This window comes from Epinephelus lanceolatus, chromosome 5, assembly GCF_041903045.1.
Source record: "Epinephelus lanceolatus isolate andai-2023 chromosome 5, ASM4190304v1, whole genome shotgun sequence".
Lineage (NCBI taxonomy): Eukaryota > Metazoa > Chordata > Actinopteri > Perciformes > Serranidae > Epinephelus > Epinephelus lanceolatus.
In genome coordinates, this window is record NC_135738.1 from 31,783,235 (window position 1) to 31,806,111 (window position 22,877).

Genomic DNA, 22,877 nt, shown 5'->3' on the forward strand with positions numbered 1-22,877 from the left:
AAACATGACTTATTTATAATACGGCTCACCTGGGTTATTATTATTTAGTAAGAGAAATAAACTTACTGCACCATTTTCTGTGGCCTTTCTAAGGAAATGGCAGAGGGCCAGGTTTTAAGCAAGCGTTTTTGGGTTTTATATTCCAGACAGGACTGAAGGAGAAGAGAAATGCAACCTCTATTCAGAGGCATGCTGTGCGTTGAAATTACCCCTCTCCTCGCTTTGCTCACAAGCCTTCACATCACACCAGGGTGTGTGTGTGTGTGTGTGCGTGTGTGTGTGGGATGCACTTGATGTGAGTTGTATTTGCAGGCTCACACACATTTGTTTATTGATGAAGGGGACTTTTTATAGTCAAAAGCAAAGTGTACACGCTGGCTGGTAGTGGTATTGTGTATGCCTATCACTCAGGCAGTGTTTCGTGTGTGTGTGTGTGTGTGTGTGTGTGTAACTAACTGTGTGTTTGTGGGTGCCTGGGGCGAGTATGTCTTCCCAGGAGAGACCTTGGCCAAGGTTCTAGTTATTAAAAATCCGCATTAGCTCCTGGAGGTAACATTTGTTAATATTGAGGTAACATCGTGAAACACAGAGGCAACACTGCTAACTCAGAAAGTGCTCGACTAGTTTACGAGGAAAATTGCCATTTTTAAAAGTCTCAATAGTCAGTTTTGTTTTAATATACACCTATCAATTACAGGTATATCTGCATATGATATATAAGTAACTGAATTAATACTAAGGGATATGTTTTGTTTTTGTACATTGAAAATGAATTGACTACTATTTTGATAATCATCATAGTCATTTTTTTTAAGCAAAAATACCAAAAATGCTCTAGTTCCAGCTTCTCACATGTGACGTTTTAATGATTTTATTGGTCCTATGTGACAGTATATCAGTCATTTTTGGGTTTTGGACATAACAAGCGGTTTGATGACATCAACTTGGGCTTCAGAGAATTGTACATTTTAACAGGTATTTTTCTCCTACAGTTCATAGACTGAGCAATTCACAGAGAAAACAATCTGCAGGTCATCAGTGACAAAAGGGAAAGTCATTGTTGGATTGCAGCTCTAGTCTTGTGTTTGTTTGTGTATTATGATACCATACGATCACGCTGACCCTCTTCTCTCATCTCTTCCAGTGCTGTGATTTGGGGTACCATGCCAGTCTAAACCGGGCCCTGCGAACCTACCTGTCAGCCGAATACAACCTTGAGACGTCACGCCACGAAGGTCTTGACATCATTGAGAACGCCGTGGACAGTCTGGACCCACGAAGTGACCGACAGAGGTTCATGGAGATGTACCCTACTGCCTTCTGCCCACCGACAAAATTTGAGTTCCAGCCTCACATGGGAGACGAGGTACATAATTTAATCTGTGATGATGAACTGAGCTGGAGAACTGCAAACTATATTTATATAAAGAGTTTAAAAATGCTGTGTTTCTAAATCATCCACTGTATGTGCTGCGCTGAATATAGACTAAACAACACAGAAGTGAATTTGGAGTTGATTAAAAAAGTCTCAGACTTAATGAGGTCTGATTTCAGTGGCTTAAGTGCAGCGTTTTACTGCGTCCGGGCTGCCGGTTCAGGTTTTATGGGGCACTGAATTTGACAAATCATGTGTTAATTCTCCCCCTGCAGTCATGTAGCTCAACATGTGTTAAGAGTTTGACTCCTTGGCTGGCAGCACCAGCGCTGATATCATGTCTGTTTACTAGCTGTTGTGCGGCTGTCTGCATTCAGTTGGCAAACGTCACTGCGGTTTGCTCTGCAATCGAAGAAGAATTTGGATGCATGCATCTTGTAAAGGAGAGGTTACGTTGCCTATCGTAGTTCCTGTAGTGGGTTATAATTTCAGGTTCCTGATCCTCTTTTTTTTCCCCAGGTGTGTCACATCTCAGTGCAGCCACCGGTGAACGGAGAGCTCATCCTGAGGTTCCAGCAGCTTCAGTCTCGCCTTGCTACTCTGAAGATCGAGAACGAGGAGGTAAAACGCAAATAAATTCAACTCATTACACAGGTATTTGCGGTGTGTGGGTTTTTAGACACGTCAAACATGTCAAAACTTTTCTCTGCTGCTCCGACATTGTTGTCTGCCAGAGATGCAGAAGTTTCGTCATGCTGCTGTTTTGTCGGTTGCAAGATGCTGACAGCTGCAGAGCATTAAAGCTACTAAAGAAAGTTAACTTTAGCCAGAAGTCATCCAAGGTGAGACAGGAAAAATAGTTGCTGATGATCGCTGAAGAATCAAAGTTTTTTTTGTTGCATATACACACCACACACAGACACACACTCTGTATTTTCCTCTCTCTCATGCCCTGCAGGTAGCCATCAAACCCTCTTTGTGAAGCCTCCATTTTCGCTCCCACCGGTAGAATTCACTGTCTCACTTTTATTTGCACGAACCTGTCCTGCGCTGCTCTGTTTTGACATTGGAGGTGCATCTCTGCTTCTCAGGCTGCATTGTTTGCAGCATGCTTGAGTAATGCATTGTTACTTAAATAAAACAAAAGCCAATAGGGGAGAAATACCACGACTGCCACAGTTTCACGAAGTGCAGTCACGTCCATTACGCTGGCCCTAGTATCACGTCTGACCTTCCTCCCCTCTATGAGCTCTCAAAGCCATCTGTTTTTATCCTCTCTGTTTCTCCTCTTCCCTCCTCATAGGTGCACTTTCTTTCTTTTATCTTGCTACAAAGAGGCACAGGAGCGTGTCATTCAACTTCCTCTACATCTACTGTGACTTCAGATTCCTTTTGATTGTATTGTCGACACTTTGTGAAACTGACTGAAAATACGTCTGCTAGAATGAACAATGATGGATAGGATACCTGTATATTGGGGGTTATTTAAGTGTGCCAATTACTACAGCTGAAGTTACTGGATTAATTTATTGAAAGTCAGTCGACTTAAATTGGCAGAAGTGCTTAATATTTGCTGGTTTTGGGCTCTCAAATGTAAGATGTTTTTACATCTTAGAACCTTAATGATTGACTATTAGAAAAACTGATCAGATTATACAACAATAGAAACAATTAGGTAGTAGTTGCTGCCCTACTGAGTATCATTCAGAGTGTTGTTTTATGCTGGTCAGAGTTTCCTGCTGTTGCTTTCATAGTTGGAAAAGCTTGCAGTATTTACAATATCTCAGAAACAAGGCACACACATGTACACCCCTGTGTGTTATTTTGTGTGTGTGTGTGTGTGTGTGTGTGTGTGTGTGAGGGTCTGATGACAAGCCCTGGTTGCTTCATGTCCTTGTCCGCCTGCCTCGCTGAAGCGGATGTCCTGGTGGGTCAGAATTGGAGGGCGCTGCTGCCTTGTGTTAGGATCACCAGATGGCCTCTCTTCCCGGGCACAGCGTGCCAGATACATCCTTGAAAAATGAACTTTCAAAGCGCTGTGACGACCTACAAGCACGACTGTCAAATGTACAAGAGAGAAAAAGAGTCTGTCTTTATCCGGCCAGGAAAGGCTGCAGGGCTGTGCTTAATAGAAGTGCAGCTGTTTCCTCAGTCCTTTTTGACTCCCGTGAAACGGCGAAAAGAAAACATTGCTGAATAATTTACTCTGCATCAGTGGTGGGTGGGGTGCGACGTGGGGAGAAAACTCTGGATCTTGCTGTTGCTAAAGGGTTGGGGTTCGCACAGCCCTGCTGGGTGCCTCGCTGCAGCAATTACAATTGAATTTTTGTTCATTAAAAAAGCCTGCTCTCTGAGGACGCCGTTCATTTCAGCTCCTCAGTCAGTCAGTGTGGTTCATCTTTTTTTTCAGATTTAATAATCCGGCTGTTTAGATCTTGTTTGCCTTCGTATGAACCGGAGCTCACACAGGCTGATTTTCCTCTCTTTCGTATTCTCAAGATGTTTCACACTAAACTCTGGCAATCTAATACCATCTCCTTTGCAGGGAGGGTTTGTTTTTCCTCAGATAAATCTCAGGGAGGCACATCAAAGCCTGTGTGTGGGTGTGTATGTGTGCTCATAGCATGATGATCAGCACATTACACACTTACTACATAGTCTGTTGAAAGATATGAACAGCAGTCTGTCTTTTGGACTGTTATGACAGGATGTTAAATAACTGTAAGTGATATTGTACTGCTGCCCTACAGAATAACCTTGATTTTAAAGTGCATTAAATTACATTATTTTGGGTTTTGACAGCTTAGAAGTTGTTTTCAATCCAGAGCATGATGCCTGTAAATAAGACAGACTGATACTTGGCTCCTCTTACTGGTGCACTGTCTGTGTAGCAACCTAGAAAATACACAAGTCATGGTTTGGGGTGTAACAATACACAAAAGTCATGGTCAGGTTCATACCCCAATTTTTAAGTCACAGTTCTGTGTGGGTTCTGTACAGTGGAATAAACTGCAGCTCTTATAGACTTTCAACATCAGACTTAATTGGTCAAATCTTGATTGTGAAAAGAGTATTTTTTTGTGGGTTGTGACACTTTAAAAGTGTATCCAGTTATTTACAGATGTCTCTCTTCCAAAGTAAGTCTATGAGGAAAAGATGTTTTTGAGCCCAATGGCATCACGTGACGGACCTGGAAGTTATATTTTCAGTTTGGCCACCATGTCAAATAGGCTTCAAAGTCCAGCGCACTGCCTAGGGTCTTGCATTCTGCTTGTTGCGTGAACCTCAGCATATGTATGACTAAAAGTTAGCAGGTGTAACTCGCACTTGGGAACTTTAGTTCCAACTTACGTGCATCAGTCTACATACTGTGTATTCTGCGTGCGACCCCCGTACCGTGACAGTTTGGTACAAATACACAAACAGTTACAGCCCTACTCCTGGTTTTTTATTGAAAACAAACAAACTAAATTTGATCCCAGAGACTTTCTCCAGGTCTGTTGTGCAGCTGCAGCTGCAGGGGCTAATGGGCATATCCACTGAGTCTCTGTAAGAGCTCTGTTGTAATTGAGCCCAGCAGTGAACACTGGTAACTATTCGTCTGCTGAATAATGGATAAACTCAACAGCTTTTTCACTGGGAGCGATTTTCTCGCATGCATGGGTCCTGTCTTCATGATGACAGCTGGGCCTCTCGCCTCCACGGGGGCCACCCGGGATGAGGCTGCCAGGGACACGGGGAGAGAGAGCAAGAGAGAGACCAACACACTCAGAGCATGTAACCAATGGCTGTATGTCGTAGTAGGTTACCTATTTTAGGCACCTGCTGCAAATAAAACTACAGCGCGTACATGTAAAGTGATGGTGGAAGTGTTGATTGTAGACAGGCACTCCTTTGATCACCAACTGATGATGTTGTCACATGAAAAGGTGATGTCTTTGCAAAGCTTTATGATCGCAGAATCCCCCGTTTCCTTTTCCACACTGTCATTAGTCGTGTTCAAACCTGCAGTGTGTTTTTGCTTCACAATGGGACGGATGACACTCTAACTACATCCACATTGAGTGCCCGAGCATTTGTGTCATCGCTGTAATCCGTCAGTGTAACACATGAAAGAGATGAACTCCACCTTGCTTTTCAGGTGTTTTTTTTCCCCTTTGGAGGCCAAATGAGTCACAGGTCAAATTGTTAAAAAACAAGCTAATACACTGCTGTCCTGGTGTGTGTAACTGTTACAGGAGGAATCCACCTTGTTCTCTCATTAGCACTGAAGTCTGACTCACTTAATAAGTTAAAAAATGGTGTCACTACCAGTGAGTGGGGGTCCCTCTGACCATTAAGGGATAATTATTAGGACTTCCAGCTGTGTCTCACTCAGGGCTTATTTGACCTTTGGTTCTCACACATCAAGCACACACAGTTGAACTGCGATGGTTGCAGCACTTCTATCCCCCCCCCTCAGAGTCCCTCTGTTGAACGAAGAAGAGCATTTTGCTGAATTTTTCCTTAGAGGTGGTTGTTGGTGTTTCTACATCGGCATGGCTTCTTTCCTTCCGCAGCTTTTCCACATCAGTGATTCACGCTCACATGCTTGACAGTCACTAGACTCTTCCTCCATGTCTGTTTGTCTCCTGTTATCCCTCTCTCTTCCTATTCCTACTTCTCCTTGTTCTGCAGTTGTCCTTGCCTATTGCCTATATGGCCCTGTATTGATGTTATTTTAGTAAAATCATTGACAAAACTGGGTTAGCCAGTGAGTTTGAAAGATAAAACATCAGGCAGAATGGTCACTGTGTTAACCCTTGACTGACCGGGCTGATGTCATAGATCATGCGTACAGTTAAAATAAGTAAAGTAAATGTATAATCCTCACAGCCGGGCTATTTCTGTTTTTTATTAGGCCTATGCATATAAATCTCCAACATACCATAGAGTAGTAGGGGCAGTTTTTTCAGAGTAACATATGATGACTGTTCAGCCATACTAGGGCGTGGTTTTCGGGACAATTATGGGATAGACTGTCATGAAATGTGGCACAGACTTTCATGATCTCCCTCAGAATGGATCGCAATAACTTTGATGGTCCCTGACTTTCCATATATATAAATATAACACATCACAGTTTTTATTTGTTCAATATATTGCCTGTATTTTCTGCAGAAGTAATGACATTCCTATCTGTGTCAGCATATGTTTTAGTGCTTATTTCCAAAGGTTATTATGCTAACATGCTACATGAAAATGGTGAACACAGTGAACATCAACATGTTAGCATTTTCAGTGTCGCTGTTAGCTTATTAACATGCTGATGTTAGCATTTAGCTCAAAATACAACTATGCTTAATGAAGCTTCCCAGAGCTTCTTGTAACATCATAATTGTGGTCTGTTAGGACTTTTTTCTTGAAGTCTTAGTCGTACCAAACAGTAGGCCTTACACTCCAGTGTACTGTCAAGTCTATGTGTGACAAGTTTTTTTATATTTACAGTCTGTACAATCAATTTGTATCTGCATTGTAGTCTTTAACTTTTATGGAGCTGTTACAGGCTCATTTGCCTTGTTATTTGTTTGTAGCATCAGCCGTCATATTGTGTCATCATATACTGGATGCAGTCATGGCTCGCAGCACGTGCACTGGCAGAACATCTTTCGCAGTAACCGGCGGGGCTCACTCGGCAAAGTCCAGACATTCATAAGCTTCAGCAGGAGCACTGTTGTTGACAGGGAAGAGGCGGTTATGGAAATGAATCTTAAAAGCCTGCGACTGAATGTACCATCTCCAGTAGACACTGTTCACCTCTGGCCCTTCTGAGTGCATGCAAATTGATTGCCTGGCTGGGAATGGTGCTCTGGGGCTGGCGGATTCTTCGGAACTTGTGTCTTGTCAGAAAACACTTGAATTTTTCAGAGTGTCGTGGGATAGCGAGAGAGGTTTTTAGGGAGTGTGGTAATACAAGCTGCCAGATATGCTGTGATAGTAACGCCGTGATAGTGAAGAGATGAGGTAAAGCTTTTAAGCTGGCTGGTTTTTACAATTTTTCAACTCTTCCTCCCCTCCATTCCTTGTGTGTACAGATCAAGAAGACGTCAGAGGCCACCCTGACCACCATCCAGGACATGGTGACCATTGAAGACTATGATGTGTCCGAGTGTTTCCACCACAGCAGATCCACAGAGTCGGTCAAGTCCACTGTGTCGGAGACGTACCTCAGCAAACCCAGCATTGCCAAGAGGAGGGCGAACCAGCAGGAGACAGAGCAGTTCTACTTCATGGTGAGAGGAGATGTGTGGTTTCAGAGAAGACTGAGCAAATACAAAGGGAGAAGACTTCAAAGATGTCTTTTATTTCCCTATGAAAATAGAAATAAATCCCTCTTTGAAGCCTCATTTAGCTTTCTATACTTAGATATTTCAAAAGAAGTGGAAATGCCAGATTTCTCTTGTCTGATTACATACTCTTTAATATCCGCAACAAAATTCTGTAAAATGTATCTGAGAATATGAACTCAAAGCTTTTATCTGGACTTTAAAAAGCTTAATCTGTGTATGTAAATTCTATTGGACAGAAAAGTGTGAGTATCATGCACCAAGGCCTTTTGAAACTTTTGATCAGCTTGCAGAGGAGTAGCTCTCCGAAAATATTCCCATTTTGTGAGGCTAACTGCTATCTTGTTCCAGTCTGAAGATGGACATGGTCTGATAAAGGCTTTAAAAAGACTCTGAGCGTGTCCTTTGCCCTTGGCTTTCTTATCATAGATTGCTGTCTTAAGAGTGGGTGCTCTGGCTGGCACTCAGGGCCGCCGTGTAATTACTCTCAATTCTCCACAGAAATTCCGGGAGTTTCTGGAGGGCAGTAATCTCATTTCCAAACTGCAGGCCAAACATGACTTGCTGAAGAGGACACTTGGTGAAGGTATAGTCACGATCCCTTTACTTTTATACTCTTACAGCTCCCACTGTACCTCTCAATGTCAGATCCACTTTCACTAGTTTGTGTGTTGCCTCCTTCCAGCCAAAATGAGGGCAAATTAGCCCTAATCAGTGTCAAAACAGTCGACGTGACTAATGATTAGTTATTGAATTTTGTCTTTTCCTTTTCTGCAGTCTCACTCCGGCAATTTCAGCCTTTTCCATGGCAAATTTCCCATTGTTTGCCTGCTTTTTCCACTATTCTGAGCTCCTAGATGGTAATCTGGGTTTTAGCCAGGCGAGCCAGAGCTGAGAGGGATTGTGAACTTGTATTATCCGTCTTAGTGATTGATTTGCTTCCAAGTTAATGGACTGCCATGTATAAGAGGGGTGGCGGTCTTTACAGCAGCCTCTCCTTGGTCTACATTGGTGGGATCTCCTCGGGGCTTCAGCTAATCTACCGTCAACCAGGAGAGTGTCAGTCAGTCGTTGTTGTAACCAGCCGCCCTGGTGGTCTCAGTCAAACTGTCCGCGTAATAATGGAGTAATGGAGCCGTGTGCTAATGAGGAAGAGTAAAGCTTCCTGCCTAGCCCACACGCTCCTTAGTCATATTGTTGTCAATGAGCTGGAGTGCAGTATGAGTCACCCAGACGGAGACAGGTCAGATCCTGTTCACAGGAACAGATGGCCGCACAAACGAAACTACTCCTGTTCTCTAAAACCATTTGGAAGCTATTTTGTGCGTAATCTAACTTCCCCTGTCCAAACTTGTAGCTCTGTGTATGTCTATAATGATTAGTGTATCTGTGCACCTACGTCACTCGTAAACTGTGTGCCTGGTGGATGTTTGTGCTGTAATTGTAATGCAGCTAAAGTGTTGCATTTTTAAGCCTGTTGTGTGTGTGTTTGTGTGCGTAGGTGTGTGTACGGGTTTTGTTTGTGCCGCTCAAGAGGCCAGTGGTTGCGGACAGATGGCAGGCTTCAAAATGCTTCACTAGCCGTATGCAAAATGCACCGCAGGGACCTCAGAGACAGGTCCTGGCATGTCCACACATCTAACTTCCTCTCACATCTCCTCTCTTTTCTCTCCTCATCCGCAGGCCACAGAGCTGACTACATGACCACAAGGTAAAGTACACGAACACACACACACACACACACACACACACACACACACAAACACTCGCGCGCCTGAAGACCTGTGCATATTCAAGACACACATGCAGTCCACTTTTCTTTCAACAGTGACAGAAACATTTGTGATGTGTCGCTGCTCATGAAGGCGAGGACAGTCTCCCTCAGGGTATTCTCATGTGAAGTCCTCTGTGACCATGACAGCAGAGGAGTCCGTTGTTAGACAGATGTGCCGGCCTCCGAGGGTTTTTCTAAGCCAAACCTGGTGTCGTGTGGCAGGTTTACTGTACTTCATATTCCCAACAGTGTCTTATGTCAGGCCTGTGAAGCGAATGAGAGGTGATAAAGTGGAGAATGTTTAACCTAAGATAGGAGCAATAGAGAGGAGAGGGGAACGAATTTGCATGAAATTTAAATGTTTATTCAGTTTCACAGAGCAACAAAAGAGACATGAATAAGAACAGATGTGTCAGTTGAATCTTTAACTTTTGCACCTTTGAAAGCAGATCATATTTTGCTGCATACGTAACTCACATTTGATTCTACGAAAAGTATACAGTTCTTTGTGAGCAGTGTAAACTTAATAGCTATGGAGCCACGCCAGTAACTGGTCAGTCTGCAACTATTTTGATGATAAAGTTGATTGTTGAGATCATTTTTCATCCAAAAATACAAAAAATTCCTTGATTTCACCTTCTTAATTGAGACAATTTGTTGCTTTTCTTTGTTTTATGTTCTTGTACACGTGGCTGTTCCATTTCCAATATTTTATTGACCAACAAATCAATTGAGAAAATTATTGGCAGAATAGTTCCAGCCCTCTCAGCTCATGAGAGGAGATGACCAGTACACCAGTACATAATGTCAGTAAAGCAAGTGCTGGGACGGTATGCCTGATGTCACAGTTTAATTCATGTTGCGAAGATTTCATGTGTTGTGTTGGCGTGATGAGATCTTAGAAATAAAATGAGTAGAAAGGACATTGAACTGTTTGCCATAGTCATATGACTAGTACAACAGGAAACAGCGTTAGTAGGTAGCTGTTAAGGTGACAACATGCGTCAAGTGTGTCATACTCACTGGTTTGAGAACTCTGTTTTTGCCTGTTCTTCCACCTGTTTTTTTTTTTCTAAACAGAAAAATACAACCCTACCCCAGTCAAAGTTTGTCTCATTCACTGAACAAACACTCATTCAAACTTGACTGAAACAAAATTCAACTCACCAAGGCAGTCTTAGTTAGTCTTGAATCAAAATAAATCCTTAATTCAGCGAGCTAGATGTAAAAAGATATGCTGGCTCTACTTGCTGTACATGCGTCTCAGCTTCCAGCTGAGCAGCTGCTCTCACTCCTTCTTTGAGAGCAGCTACAGATCATCACATTACAACAAAGATGGAATTGATGGCACCAACAGAAACAGTGAAATAATAGTTGTAGTGATACTTTAAAAGTAATGGATTTCTTATTTGAAGATGTAACGATACTACTCCACTGCTTGTTTGGTCATTACTGCAAAGTCTCACCTCAGTAAATTCACAACTTGCTGCAATTTGGTTTCTTTACATGAAAGTTAGTCTGCTACGGTGGTTGTAAAGAAAACGGTACACATAAAAGTAGCTGCCGCAGTGACCATCCTGCTGTGTTGACTGGAATGGGAATTTCTGTTCTACCCTCATTCTATTTCTACGGATCAGATATTTAAAACACCTTCAGCCTTTGCTAGCAGAATAATTTTGTCACTATGATTGAGCAGCAGAAGGCACCAAAGACCCGCACTCTTTTAATCTCAGTCCTACAGGTCACAAGAAGCCAAATTGAATTGCCTCACATACACACACACACACACACACACTTAGAGAGGCAGTCCCCCGCAGTGCCTGTCATGAGGTGGATGCTGACACATGCGATGCTCCCAGCAGGTCTGATATTTCACTGGCCTCTGATATCTGGTGGAGAAAGAAAAGACGGGATTATAAAGCAAAAGTTCATTCACGGGTTTCAGCGGCGTCTGAAAATACTCTCATTCACCTGTCCATCATCTTGAGTCAAAGGGTTTTAAAGATTTGTCAGTCTCGACTTCAGTTCACGTCTTTGAAGGGCATAAAGGTTATTGGAGAATGGATAAACCACTTTAAAAGGAAAACTGCATTGTTTACGTATTCTAACACATTCTTTGTATTCTAGACATCCCAACGGGCCATACAAAACCCACACCGGCACCCGGCGGGCTAGACCCCGCTCTGTATTTAATGTTAGGTTATTTAATGGCAATTTGGAGTCATTTATCAAGGTACTGATTACCAGTCTGCCCGCCTGACACTGCTCCTCCTCCTATCTATTTTCTGTCTTGCTCTGGCTTTCTGGACATTTTGGTGGGTTCCCCAAAGCATTTCAGCTTTGATTTATCTTTTACCAACAAAAAACAAACAACAACATAGATGCTGGATTCTGGAAGCCTTCCTCATGAGTCATTGAGCTGTGGCGATCTGCATCTGGGGTGTATGGGTGGCTCTGATAGATTTGGAGGGCTGCAGGAGGAGAGGAGTGGCAGTCGGAGGGATAAATGTTTGTCTCAGTCAGCTCCCCTGACACACTGCTGACCTGGCATCACTGAGCTGCTCTGGCAGAGATATTCTCTCCTCCTCCTCCAGAGCGAGAGCAAAGGCCAGTGAAAACAGCAGGATAAATGGCAGTCGGGGAGCGGATGCCAGACTGATAAGGTGTGCTGCCTCCCTCCTCCGGCCTCTTCACTGCCTCTCACTGGTGGCCGTGTCCGGTCCTGTCCACTTCCCGTTGTTTCCTTTTGGGTTTGACGCCAGCACAGAGTGGAATGAGGGTGCGCTCTAAGTAAAAGCTTTGGTGGGCAGCTGCTGTGGTCCTAATCTGGGTCTTGCTTTTCTTTCTCTTTTCTGTTTCTCTGCGACACTTCTCTGTAGCCGCGGACGACGGAACTCACACGCTCGACATCAGGTAGACACCTTGAAGCATCTTGGGGGGCCCATGCTGCTTGCCTGCCTGCGCTCATTTCTTCATCTGTCCTGCCCTAACAACACTTTCACCTCGTGTCATGTTTGTCTGTATCTTGTATTCATTACCCGACCTCTGTGAGCAGACTGAGACCAACTGAATTGAAGGTTTTCCCCTTAAACAGAGATGTTGCGGCAAATTTTATCTTCAGTTTCTATTGTGTTTCCCAGCGTGAAGCACTTCCAGCTTCGAAATTGGTATTGAATTTATGTGATACAAAGCAGTCATCCCCAGTCTCACATATCCAAAGAGATAACATTACATAATCCTGCTGCATCAGACCCGTGCCTCAACCCTCACGGCTCCACTCCAACGATAGATAGTCGATTTTGGCATGGCCGCCGTGTTTGGGCCGTGTGTATACCCCTGAGGGCTGTAAACAGCTCCACTGTATCATTAAAAGCATGTACTGAGCCCCTGTCCAGCACTGAGCCGCAGGAGCAGCTGGCACCGAGAGCAGAACAAGAGTACAGTCCACGTCGAAGTGTGTGAGAGGAATGTGTTTTATCTGAAGGAGACGGTGCTGCTCCTCTCATCTCACCACTTCTGCCCCGAGCTCCATATTGAGTGTGTGGCTCTTTAGATAAGCTCTCCTTAATTTAAACACAGGGTGCACTTGATTGCTAGCATAACTAGACACAAAGTATATTTAGCAGCACTGGAGGCCAATTGAAATGTGTTCAACAACAGGTTTGTACACGCTTGTCATTGCAGCTCGTCAGTAATTTTAGTATATTTAGTGATATGTCACGATGAGTGAGTTATTACGGGAGTCGATTCAGTCTGTCTCAGTAAGATCTCAAAAAGGTAACCCTCACTGTGTAACTAAACCTACCAACTTCACTGACACTGGGTGTGCATGTTTATATAAGCTTAACATAACATTAACTAGTGTCTGTTAGAGCCCAACTGATACATCAGCAGGCCGACATCATTCGTCTACACATCAGATATTTTGGCATTGACCTGTATGTTCTCAGTTATTTAAATACCAATGACATTTACTGATCAAAATTCACATTATCTTACATTTACCAACAATGGTTATGTTTGTTTTTTACATGTCTTTTTCACAGAATTACTATTAGTATTTTATACAGTGGTGGAAAGTAATGAAGTCTCAAATCTTAGGTACAGTTCCGAGGTACTTGTGCTTTATGTGAGTAGGTCCTGTTTGTTATTTTATACTTCTACACTACAATTTTGAGAGAAATATTGTACTTTTTACTGTACTACAGTTATTCTATAACTTAAGTTATTAGTTTCTTTACAGATTCAGATTATTAATAAAGAATATTATCAACAAATTAAATATATTTTTATAGATTTAGATAGACAGCACAAAGTAATTAAAATTAATCCCACTTTTATTAGATGAAACTTTAAACTGATATGTACATTCATCTATCAGTAACTGTAATCTGATATGTGAAGCATTCTCTGGTACTAGAATTTGTTTTGGGATAAATGAAGTTCTATTGAATTGAATTAAATTGAATTGAATATACATTTTTTCTGAATTTGGTCATTATGCTTCATGAGTATTTTTACTTTTTGTACTTTAAATGCATTTTGATGCCACTTTTGTCCTTTTACTTAAGTTATATTTTAAATGCAGGGCATTTACTTAAAGTAAAGTATTCCTACACTTTAGTAAATACTATTTTTTCTCGAGAACTTCTTCCACCACTGATGTTTTGGGGGGAAAAAAAGGCAATATATTGCATTAGATTGTTATTATTCTCAATTATTGGTATTCATGATGTGTTGGACTTCCAGTATCTGTCGGGCTCTAACTCTTGTACGTGTAATAAAAACAGCAAATTATACATGATCTGACATTTGGGTGTTTTTGTTTACTTGCCTTCAAAGGACTCTGGACAAGCTATCCCCCGTGTGGTTGAGAGCTGTATTCGCTACATAAATTTGTATGGTGAGTTGGTTATTTTTGGTGTTTTGTCACGTCAGATACACTTTCAAACCTCAATGACTGTGTTTACATTTTCTTTGATGAATTCTTCTCATAAACCAACTGCAACCTGCTTCATCTCCAAGTCTGTCTGACTTGGGTGAAAAGTTCCAGTGCTTTACAGGCATTAATTGTTTTGGGTGTGTACATAGTTTTTCATGTTGGGGTTTCAGTGTGTTCAGTCATGGGAAAATGCAGATTCCATCCTGTTTACAGCGGTGCAGCCTTTTTACACCCAGATTGCCAAACATATCGTGAGACAGACCGACAGAGCGAAAGCTTAGCCTGGCACAAGTGATGAGTTACAATTGGTTTTATTGGTTTTCAACCAGATTAAAAAAAAGACACTCTGAAAGAATGAAAACTCAAAGCATTTAAGATGTGACAGTAGTGAGATGTAACCGTTTGCAGGCTTGTCTGCTGCATCCTATCCAGCAGCCAGTTGATGACGGACAAATCTAAAAGAGACTAATCATGCTTCCTCCTGATCCTTGACCTCCCCCCTTATTAAGTCCTAATCCCATCTGGAAGACACTTTAGTAAACTTGATTGTGGCTTCCCTGACTCATTAATTATCTTTAATTAGAAAAGTGAAGGGGCTTAATGAACAGGATGTGCCTTTTAGGTCCAACTAAAGTAGGCTTTATTTGCTGAGTGAGTGAGTTTCTTTCTGTGACCGTCAGAGTGGACTTAGGAACATGATGAGTGTGTCTTTCCTTTACCCTCTGTTCCTCCTTCCTTACTGTCTGTTTGACTTTCTCTGTGCAGGTCTCCAACATCAAGGAATATTTCGTGTATCTGGATCCCAGCTGGAAGTCAACGACATCAAGAACTCGTTCGAAAGAGGTACATGATGTCTGTTATGTTGGCTATATTTAGACGGTGGGCTCATGTGCATTTTATGATTCAACGGTGTCCAGCTAACCTGTTCACTTGTCTGTGTCTAAGGAAACGACCCCCTGACGGACGAGGAGAACAATCATGACATCAACTCGGTGGCTGGCGTTCTCAAACTTTACTTCCGTGGTCTGGAGAATCCTCTTTTCCCCAAGGAGAGGTTCAATGATCTGCTGTCCTGCATCAGTAAGAGCACACACATTTTTTCTTAATACCTGTAGTTTTATTCTGAGCAGGATTCACACAATCATGAAATTCTGGGAAAAGTTTTGAAATTAGAAAAACTGTTTTCCAGGCCTGGGAATAATTTTCAAATCAAGGTCCACTGTGTGAGATTTAGGTGGTTTTAGTGGCATCTAGCAGTGAGGACTGCAGATTGCAACCAGCCGAAAACACAGAATAAATATATATATATATATATATATATATATATATATATATTTTCCTGACACTGCTCGTTGCAGAGGAGCTGTTAAATATTGTGACCAATGTGAAAATGCGATTGTCCTATCTAGAGCCAGTGTTTAGTTTATCTGCTCTGGGCCATTGTAGAAACATAGCGGTGCAACATGGCAGACTCCGTACCTGCTCCCAATGTAGATATAAAGTAGGAGTAGAGGTAGATATTCAATTTCTGCCTAAATATCCCCTTAAACCCTACACACTGGACCTTGAATGGAATGTTTTGACCATATTGGCGATTGTTTATAATATGTTCATAAAAATCATGTCCACCGGAAATTCATTTCTTACATTACCAATTTAAAATTTAGTGTTGTGCTGCCACCAGTACTATGTGATGTGCATAAACCAGACCGGTGTCAAGTCATCATCAAGGCTGTACCCCCTTTTGAGGGAAAGAAACGTGCTGTCACCTAAAAAGACAAACAGGAACATGGTGAAAAGCTGTTGTGTCGCGGGAGAACTGAAGCCTAGATACATAAATATTCATTGTCAGTGTGGTAAACTGCTAAATGATGCTGGTGACAGATACTCCTGATGGATAGCCAACATTAGCTTGAGTGGGAGGCTGCTGCAATACAGTCAGACACTACAGCAGTATCAGACTGTCTGGATCTCAAACAGTTGGCTATTAACAAGTGGTTATTTACAGACAATGTGATGTGGACATCTATTATTGTGTAGGTATCCTGATAAGCAATGTTGGCCGCTGTGTTGGGTCATTTATCCTCTTGGATGGGGGAAGCCTAAAGGGACATGATGTGTTCGACCTTAATTTAGTAAGATATCATAAACACAGGGTCACAAATAATTATTAGACGTGTCCATGATTAAACATTTGTTTAACAAGAAATACATGCATACAAACTTGTCGAAATTATAATCAAAACTCGTCAAATTGCACTGACATCTCTGTGATCTTTGACCCCCAAAAAGGGGCACAGCCTTCACGTTTTGTGAGGTACCCGTATGTGCTGGTCTGGTCTATTGGCATATGCAGCTAGTAAGTGATGGAAATGTCTAATGATTGAGTAAAGTTAGCAAATATAGCAGTTTGCTTATCTGCCAATGCCTAGGAACTGTGTTTAATAATGTACGGCTGTATCGCCTGTATGGGCATGACAACAGAGTGTTTTTCTGTTGAACCTTTGTGGTGTTGGGAGATTTTTTGGAATTCAGATAAATTTCACTCAAATAGGGTATGGATTCTCACATCATTATATTTTTGTCTGTCAAACTACAGCATATGAAAATACATTTCCACAAGCTGTGTATACTCTTCACATTGTTCTTCTCCCTTACACCATGTTTTATTCCCCAAAATTCCCCAACATCAGGGTAGTGTTGATGGACTTAAACTTGCACTGGTCTGCAATCAGCTGTGTGGGCTTTTTCAAAGTTAGAAACTTTGAAAAACATTGATAAAACTCTAACAAAGCAAAAGGACTACAGTATGTGTTGAATGTTTTCACTCTGTTCTAAGACTTCTCCCCAGAGTGAGACTATTCAGGGTTGCTCAATTTTAATAAACATGTTTTGCTTCTAACGTGACCTTAAGGGTCAAATATTCCTAGGCCTTTTCACCACCACATACACTGTGGTCATGAAATCAGTTTGAGGCTGTGCAGATTTGTTTATATTGAGAATGCCTGATACTTGTTAATGTGGATGCTTGCTAATTTTTTTCATGGATATGTTCTGTTATTGAAGCACCGTCACAAGTCTTTCCTTTTTTTATTTCCTGGCCTTATTATTTAGCTTCATTCCCATCAAATATAGTCCTCAGATGAAACAGGATAATAAACCATCAGTGGTGTTTTACAGCAGAATAGCCCTGACTTCTCTCTGACACTTAGTGTTGATAACTCTGTGGTATTTGGTCGAGCACTGAGAAGGATATTATCTGTCATGAGTGGCACAAAGTTGGCCATGCTTACGGGATCGTGGTGGAATGTTAAATGTCCGCAGCACTGAGCGGCGTTTGAACCCAGAGCTGAATCTACACTGAAGTCCTCCTAAGAACAGTCACATTGTCATTCTGCAGCGAGTCAGTTCACAGATCAGTCAGCTCTTTGTGTGGCTTGTTCTGATCTTTTAAGACATTACATGGGGAGCTTTAAGGCTCTGATAAAGAACAATTGAACATGCTCAGAGTCACATGGGCACAGTGTGTGCTGTAATGCCTTGTGCAACTTTGTGTGCGTTTTTATGTTCACGCAGGCTGTTGTGTACTCGTGAGTGTGTGAGAAGTGTGTCTGTGTGTGCTTCCTGGGTGTGCGTTTACACATTTGTGCAGGATGAGTGATGGGGATTCCCTGTTTACATTCCCCAGCTCAACATGCCAGTGATTGCAGTGTGGGCTGAACGCCCAGCAGGCTCCATATTAAAAACCCTCTGCTTATTCCATATGGAGCAGCTTAGACCAGCTTCGAGATCACTTTTCCATTTAACTGCTCTCAGTTGACTGTGTTTTTTTTTTTTTTTTCCTCTCACCACAGTGGCATACTGCAGCAACTCATATCTTTCATTTTGGAAATGCAGCAGGGATGTTTTGCGTGGGTTTTCTCACAGTCATGTTTGTAGGTGATGTTTAAGCATACACTGGAGTAGATCTTTGAACAGTAGCTTCTGAAGTGCTTGGGAGCGTCGCAGAATCCTAGTTAGGTATTCATGAAAAATGAAATACATCACAAGTATCCCAGAAGCCTAAATCCCAGATGGCACAAAGTGGCTGGAGGGTGACAGGGCTATTTTTAGCAGCCAGCAGAGCCCCAGCTCAGCCAAATAAAATAGGCTTCTTCAAGTGCCACAGTGGAACAAATGAGATAGTAATGAAAGACACAAAGGTTGGTGGTCTAGCATGTTGATAAAGCATAATAGGATTTTAAATGCTTTGTTTATGTTTAAAGTTCTGAAAATGTTCCTGTGCTAAATATGTGTGAGAAAAAGTTACTCCTTTGTCAGTAAAATCCTAATTTCTGCAAGACAGAAAAAAGAGTGAAATAATAGAGAACTGTACAAATGGATTTAGAGAGATTGTGTTTTCATTTAGAGCAGGAAAAGCTACCTAGCGTCCTCGTCATCAGGGCTTCCTCTTTGATGTCAGCAGACAAACACAGGCTGAGGTGAAGGTCACCACAGAGCTGATACATTTCCTGTGGCCTCCACACAAACACATTTTACATATCACTGCATTAGTAAATCTTTGCTGGTCCTCCAGAGACTCTCAGGAGTAAGTAATTGGCTCAGCGTCAATATGATCAGAAAGATGAGGTGGTGCATTTGACGTGCAGCAGAGGCGATTGGAAGGAAACAAAGCCATCTTTATTAATCTAACAATATTTTTCTTGCCATATTAACATCATACCCTCTGTCCTTTTTTGCTGCTCTAGGAATAGACAACCTGTATGAGAGAGCGCTGTACATCCGTAAGATCCTCCTGACCATTCCTAGATCAGTCCTCATCGTCATGCGCTACCTTTTCGCCTTCCTCAACCAGTAAGTTTATAGACACTAACCAGTAAATCCATCCTGTATCTCACTTCATAAAGATTGTCCCCTCTTTATGACATGTCGTTCTAAGTAAAGAGCATCCACTATATAATATTGTCCCCAGTGGTATGTCCTCTTAACACCGCCTTAACACCTTGTCCCTATCTCTCCTTTTTTTATCTCCCTTCCTCCACCCACCCTCCTCTCTCCAGCCTGTCCCAGTACAGTGACGAGAACATGATGGACCCGTACAATCTGGCCATATGCTTCGGCCCCACACTCATGCCCACACCAGACAGCCAGGACCAGGTCTCCTGCCAGGCCCATGTCAACGAGATCGTCAAGACCATCATCATCCACCATGAGACCATCTTTCCTGATGCCAAAGAACTGGACGGGCCCATCTATGAGAAGTGTATGGCTGGAGGAGACTACTGGTGAGGAATGATGCATTTAGGTCATGGTTGTGTTTCCTCTTTTGCAAACTCAAATGGCTTTGTTACAAAAGTCTTTGAGTTACAAGACACGCACCAGCTACCAGGCCACCCTGTCACTGGTGTCTGAAGGTCAAGTTGTGGGTTATCCAGGATTAAAAAAGAGAAGATGGAAAGCATTCTGATGAGATCACTTCATGCAGCTGCACAGATTTCCTAAACGACATGTAGGTTTGAGAGTCAGACAGACGCTGGTGGTTTACTTGTTCCACTTTTTTTTTTCTCTTACCGTGAATGGAAAGAGGCTTGCAGCCAAACCTCCTTCATTAGGGACTCACTCAGCATGCAGGTATGCGTGCGCTCTCAGCGCTGCAGCTGTGTCAGTAGTATGTCAGTGGAGTTGATATGACTAATTACAATCCCCAAATATGCGTCTGTGGTTTAAGAACATGACAAGGCAGTGCATGTTTTATTGCTGACTTTAAATGATGGACCCTTCTCTAGGTGAGACAGGCTGAAACAATCACATTAATTATCCCGATCATGGCAGGAGGATAAAAGAAAGGTCACCTGGCAGGGAGAGAATAATTAGGTGAACTGCAGCACATACTGTAGTTAAACAGATCAAACCTAAAGCCATTTGCCAGCTCCGCATCTGTAAGCAGTGCTTATCACTTGTTTCTTCCTCTCTTTATCTGTCTCTATTTCTCCTTCTCTATGCCCCCACATCACCACAGGCTGACAGGGATTTATCCCTGGCTAGAGCTAATCACCCGTCTCAGCGCGACTGTGTCCCCCCTGGCAACACACACGAACCCCTAGGGAGATTTGTTGTCTTGGCTGCCTCCCTTTCTTGCAGAAGAGGAGGCGGCTGGTGACATGCTAGCATGGGAGGAGACACTCAGTTCCTGGCAGGGGTAATCTGTGTGTGGCATTACCACCAACTCCATCAGCACGATGCCAGGAGAAGTCCATTTAGAAAAAGAGGCCCAACCACAGACAGAGGATCTAAGCCTCCCACAGAATGACGACCACTATTTGAACTTCCTCAAGGTCTTACTAAATTTAAAACCTCCCTGCCCTCCCGTCATCTTCACTGAAATGAGATGTGACCATCGGGAATTGAGCAAAAGCCTTATGTTGCAAACTGAGTTAGGAGATAAAGTGACTTCAAACAAATTTCATTTTCCCAGAGAAAAAGAAGTGAAGGAAAAAATAGGCTTTCCCTGACTGTCCCTTAACCTCTGACCCTGCCTCAGCTTTGACCCTGAGAGTTAAGATGTTGTCCCCAATTGGCAGCCTCTGGGGCAATAAAATGAAGCCCATGCAGAAGTGCAAAAAACTGCAGTTCTTTGAATGGCCACTTGAGGCTGGCTCCAAAAGCGAGTCAATCCTTATAGACTGCCATGCTTACATGTCCAACTGTTCAGCAGAAATAAACATGTTTACAGCCGGTCACTGGTACAAAAAAAAAAAAAAAACAGTTTTGGTCTCTTTACATACATGACAACTGAACGGGGGGTCTTTACTCGCCATTTTTAATTTATTAGGGCTTAAAGTTATGCATGAGTTACGAGTGACATGCTGTTTTCAGCTACAGTTAATGAGTCACATCCACCCCTCTCTCCTCCACAGCCCCACCGTCTTGACCAGATATCGGTTGGATGAGAGGGCAACGGCCAAAACTTGAGGCTTCAGAGTGTGTGTTCACAAACCATTGTGTGTCGTGACGATGGCTGCGTCCATATTTTCATACAGTCTGTCATTGTCCCCCACAGTGAGAGCCCCTACAGTGAGCATGGAGCCCTGGAGGAAGTAGAAAATGAGGGAGGGACAGAAACACACACCAGCGAGGACGGTAAGTAACTATACAAACATGTATGTAAGCTTGTAGTCCATAATAATGTACATACCTCAATTATATGTGTGCATTTGTCTGTTTTGCGCCATGTTTTCCACAAGACTGTATCATTCATCGAGTTTTAATTCATTACATCCACAGCATCCATATGCTCTGTCCATGTTGAAACTTTCCCTTGTGCTCGTGGTACTTTGAGGTTTGAGTCCAGCTCTCTGGGTCACACTGCAGCTAATCCTGCCTTTCAGCCTGTTAACCTTGAAGGGCCAGGAAACTGGGCTCGCATTGATGGACAGCCATTCATATTCTAATGATTTTGCTTCTCCCTTGGGTCCTCGGGACACTTCCACATCCCCCTTTTACAAATTCCAGGGTGGTCCACACCAACGGGAACCCTTTGGGAGAGAAATCCTGTTCTCTAAGGGTCACAGTCTTGGGTTTAAATTTTCAATTTCCTCATTTTTTTCAGGTATTTATAAAAGAATAGCAAATGTATGAGGGTGCGTCAGAAGTGTCAGGTTTTAATAGCTTTCCAAATATTATAGGGTCTGTGTTTTCTCTACGTTTTACCACATTTCCATGTGTCCAAGAGAAATATGGAGAAATAGAAATAACACCAGTCTCGTGTAGACACTGGAGGATACAATAGACCTCTCTCAGACATGGTGGGATACTGTAGATTTGTGTGATCATACATGTGGTCCTTTGTTTGAGTGAAATGAATACCAGTTGGTCCGGTCCAAATCAAATAGTGAGTGAGTTAGCCGAAACCAAAATATCAGCTGGGGTCAGACGTCGCTGTTAACGTCCAGCAAAAAAAAGCAGGAAAAGACAATAAAACTTGCAGCTCATTAAAAAGTGATAAATATCTGTGACAGAGAGCTGACCAGATGTAGACAGTGTGAGCCAAGAAGGCTTCACATCTTACCTTAGTAACAGACTTCCCTAAACCTGTTTCCATGGTGACAACTGCCCCAATCCTGTCTCCTTTTCACACCCAGAGATGATTTTTAGGGGCTCCCTTTCACCTTTCGTCATCAGTCTCCATAGAAAGAGCAAGGCAGTGTGGTAGATCTCTTCACATTACATCAGCTGTGAACAACTCCAGTCATCATCTGGATGTCCTTTATAAATAAAAAGGACATCTGATTATACAGGGAAACTTCTCTCTGTGAGGATTCCCACTGTAAAACACAGATGGCAGCTATCAACTCTTTGAGTAATTAATGGAAGATTATGTTCTCCAGAAATCCCTTGCTACCATGGTTTTGTTCCTAAAGCTTCTCTCTGAGCGGACTGGGAGGATGTCCTCACTGACTG

At 42.6% G+C, this 22,877-nt stretch overlaps 1 protein-coding gene across 4 annotated transcripts in view; it reads left to right on the forward strand.

Moving 5' to 3' along the window:
- Nucleotides 1–22,877, forward strand: part of srgap1a (SLIT-ROBO Rho GTPase activating protein 1a) — a 99,024-nt gene that overhangs the window by 60,555 nt on the left and 15,592 nt on the right. For 3 of the 4 annotated variants that reach the window (XM_033621495.2, XM_033621499.2, XM_033621500.2), the window contains exons 7-18: nt 1,145–1,366; nt 1,895–1,996; nt 7,450–7,647; nt 8,203–8,287; nt 9,385–9,412; nt 11,603–11,708; nt 14,318–14,378; nt 15,183–15,260; nt 15,363–15,497; nt 19,166–19,271; nt 19,478–19,702; nt 21,478–21,557. In XM_033621495.2, the coding sequence (XP_033477386.1) occupies nt 1,145–1,366; nt 1,895–1,996; nt 7,450–7,647; nt 8,203–8,287; nt 9,385–9,412; nt 11,603–11,708; nt 14,318–14,378; nt 15,183–15,260; nt 15,363–15,497; nt 19,166–19,271; nt 19,478–19,702; nt 21,478–21,557 (1,426 nt within the window). Of the gene's footprint in view, nt 1–1,144; nt 1,367–1,894; nt 1,997–7,449; nt 7,648–8,202; nt 8,288–9,384; nt 9,413–11,602; nt 11,709–12,354; nt 12,389–14,317; nt 14,379–15,182; nt 15,261–15,362; nt 15,498–19,165; nt 19,272–19,477; nt 19,703–21,477; nt 21,558–22,877 lie in introns of all 4 variants that reach the window. The other variant, XM_033621496.2, reaches the window with a different exon arrangement.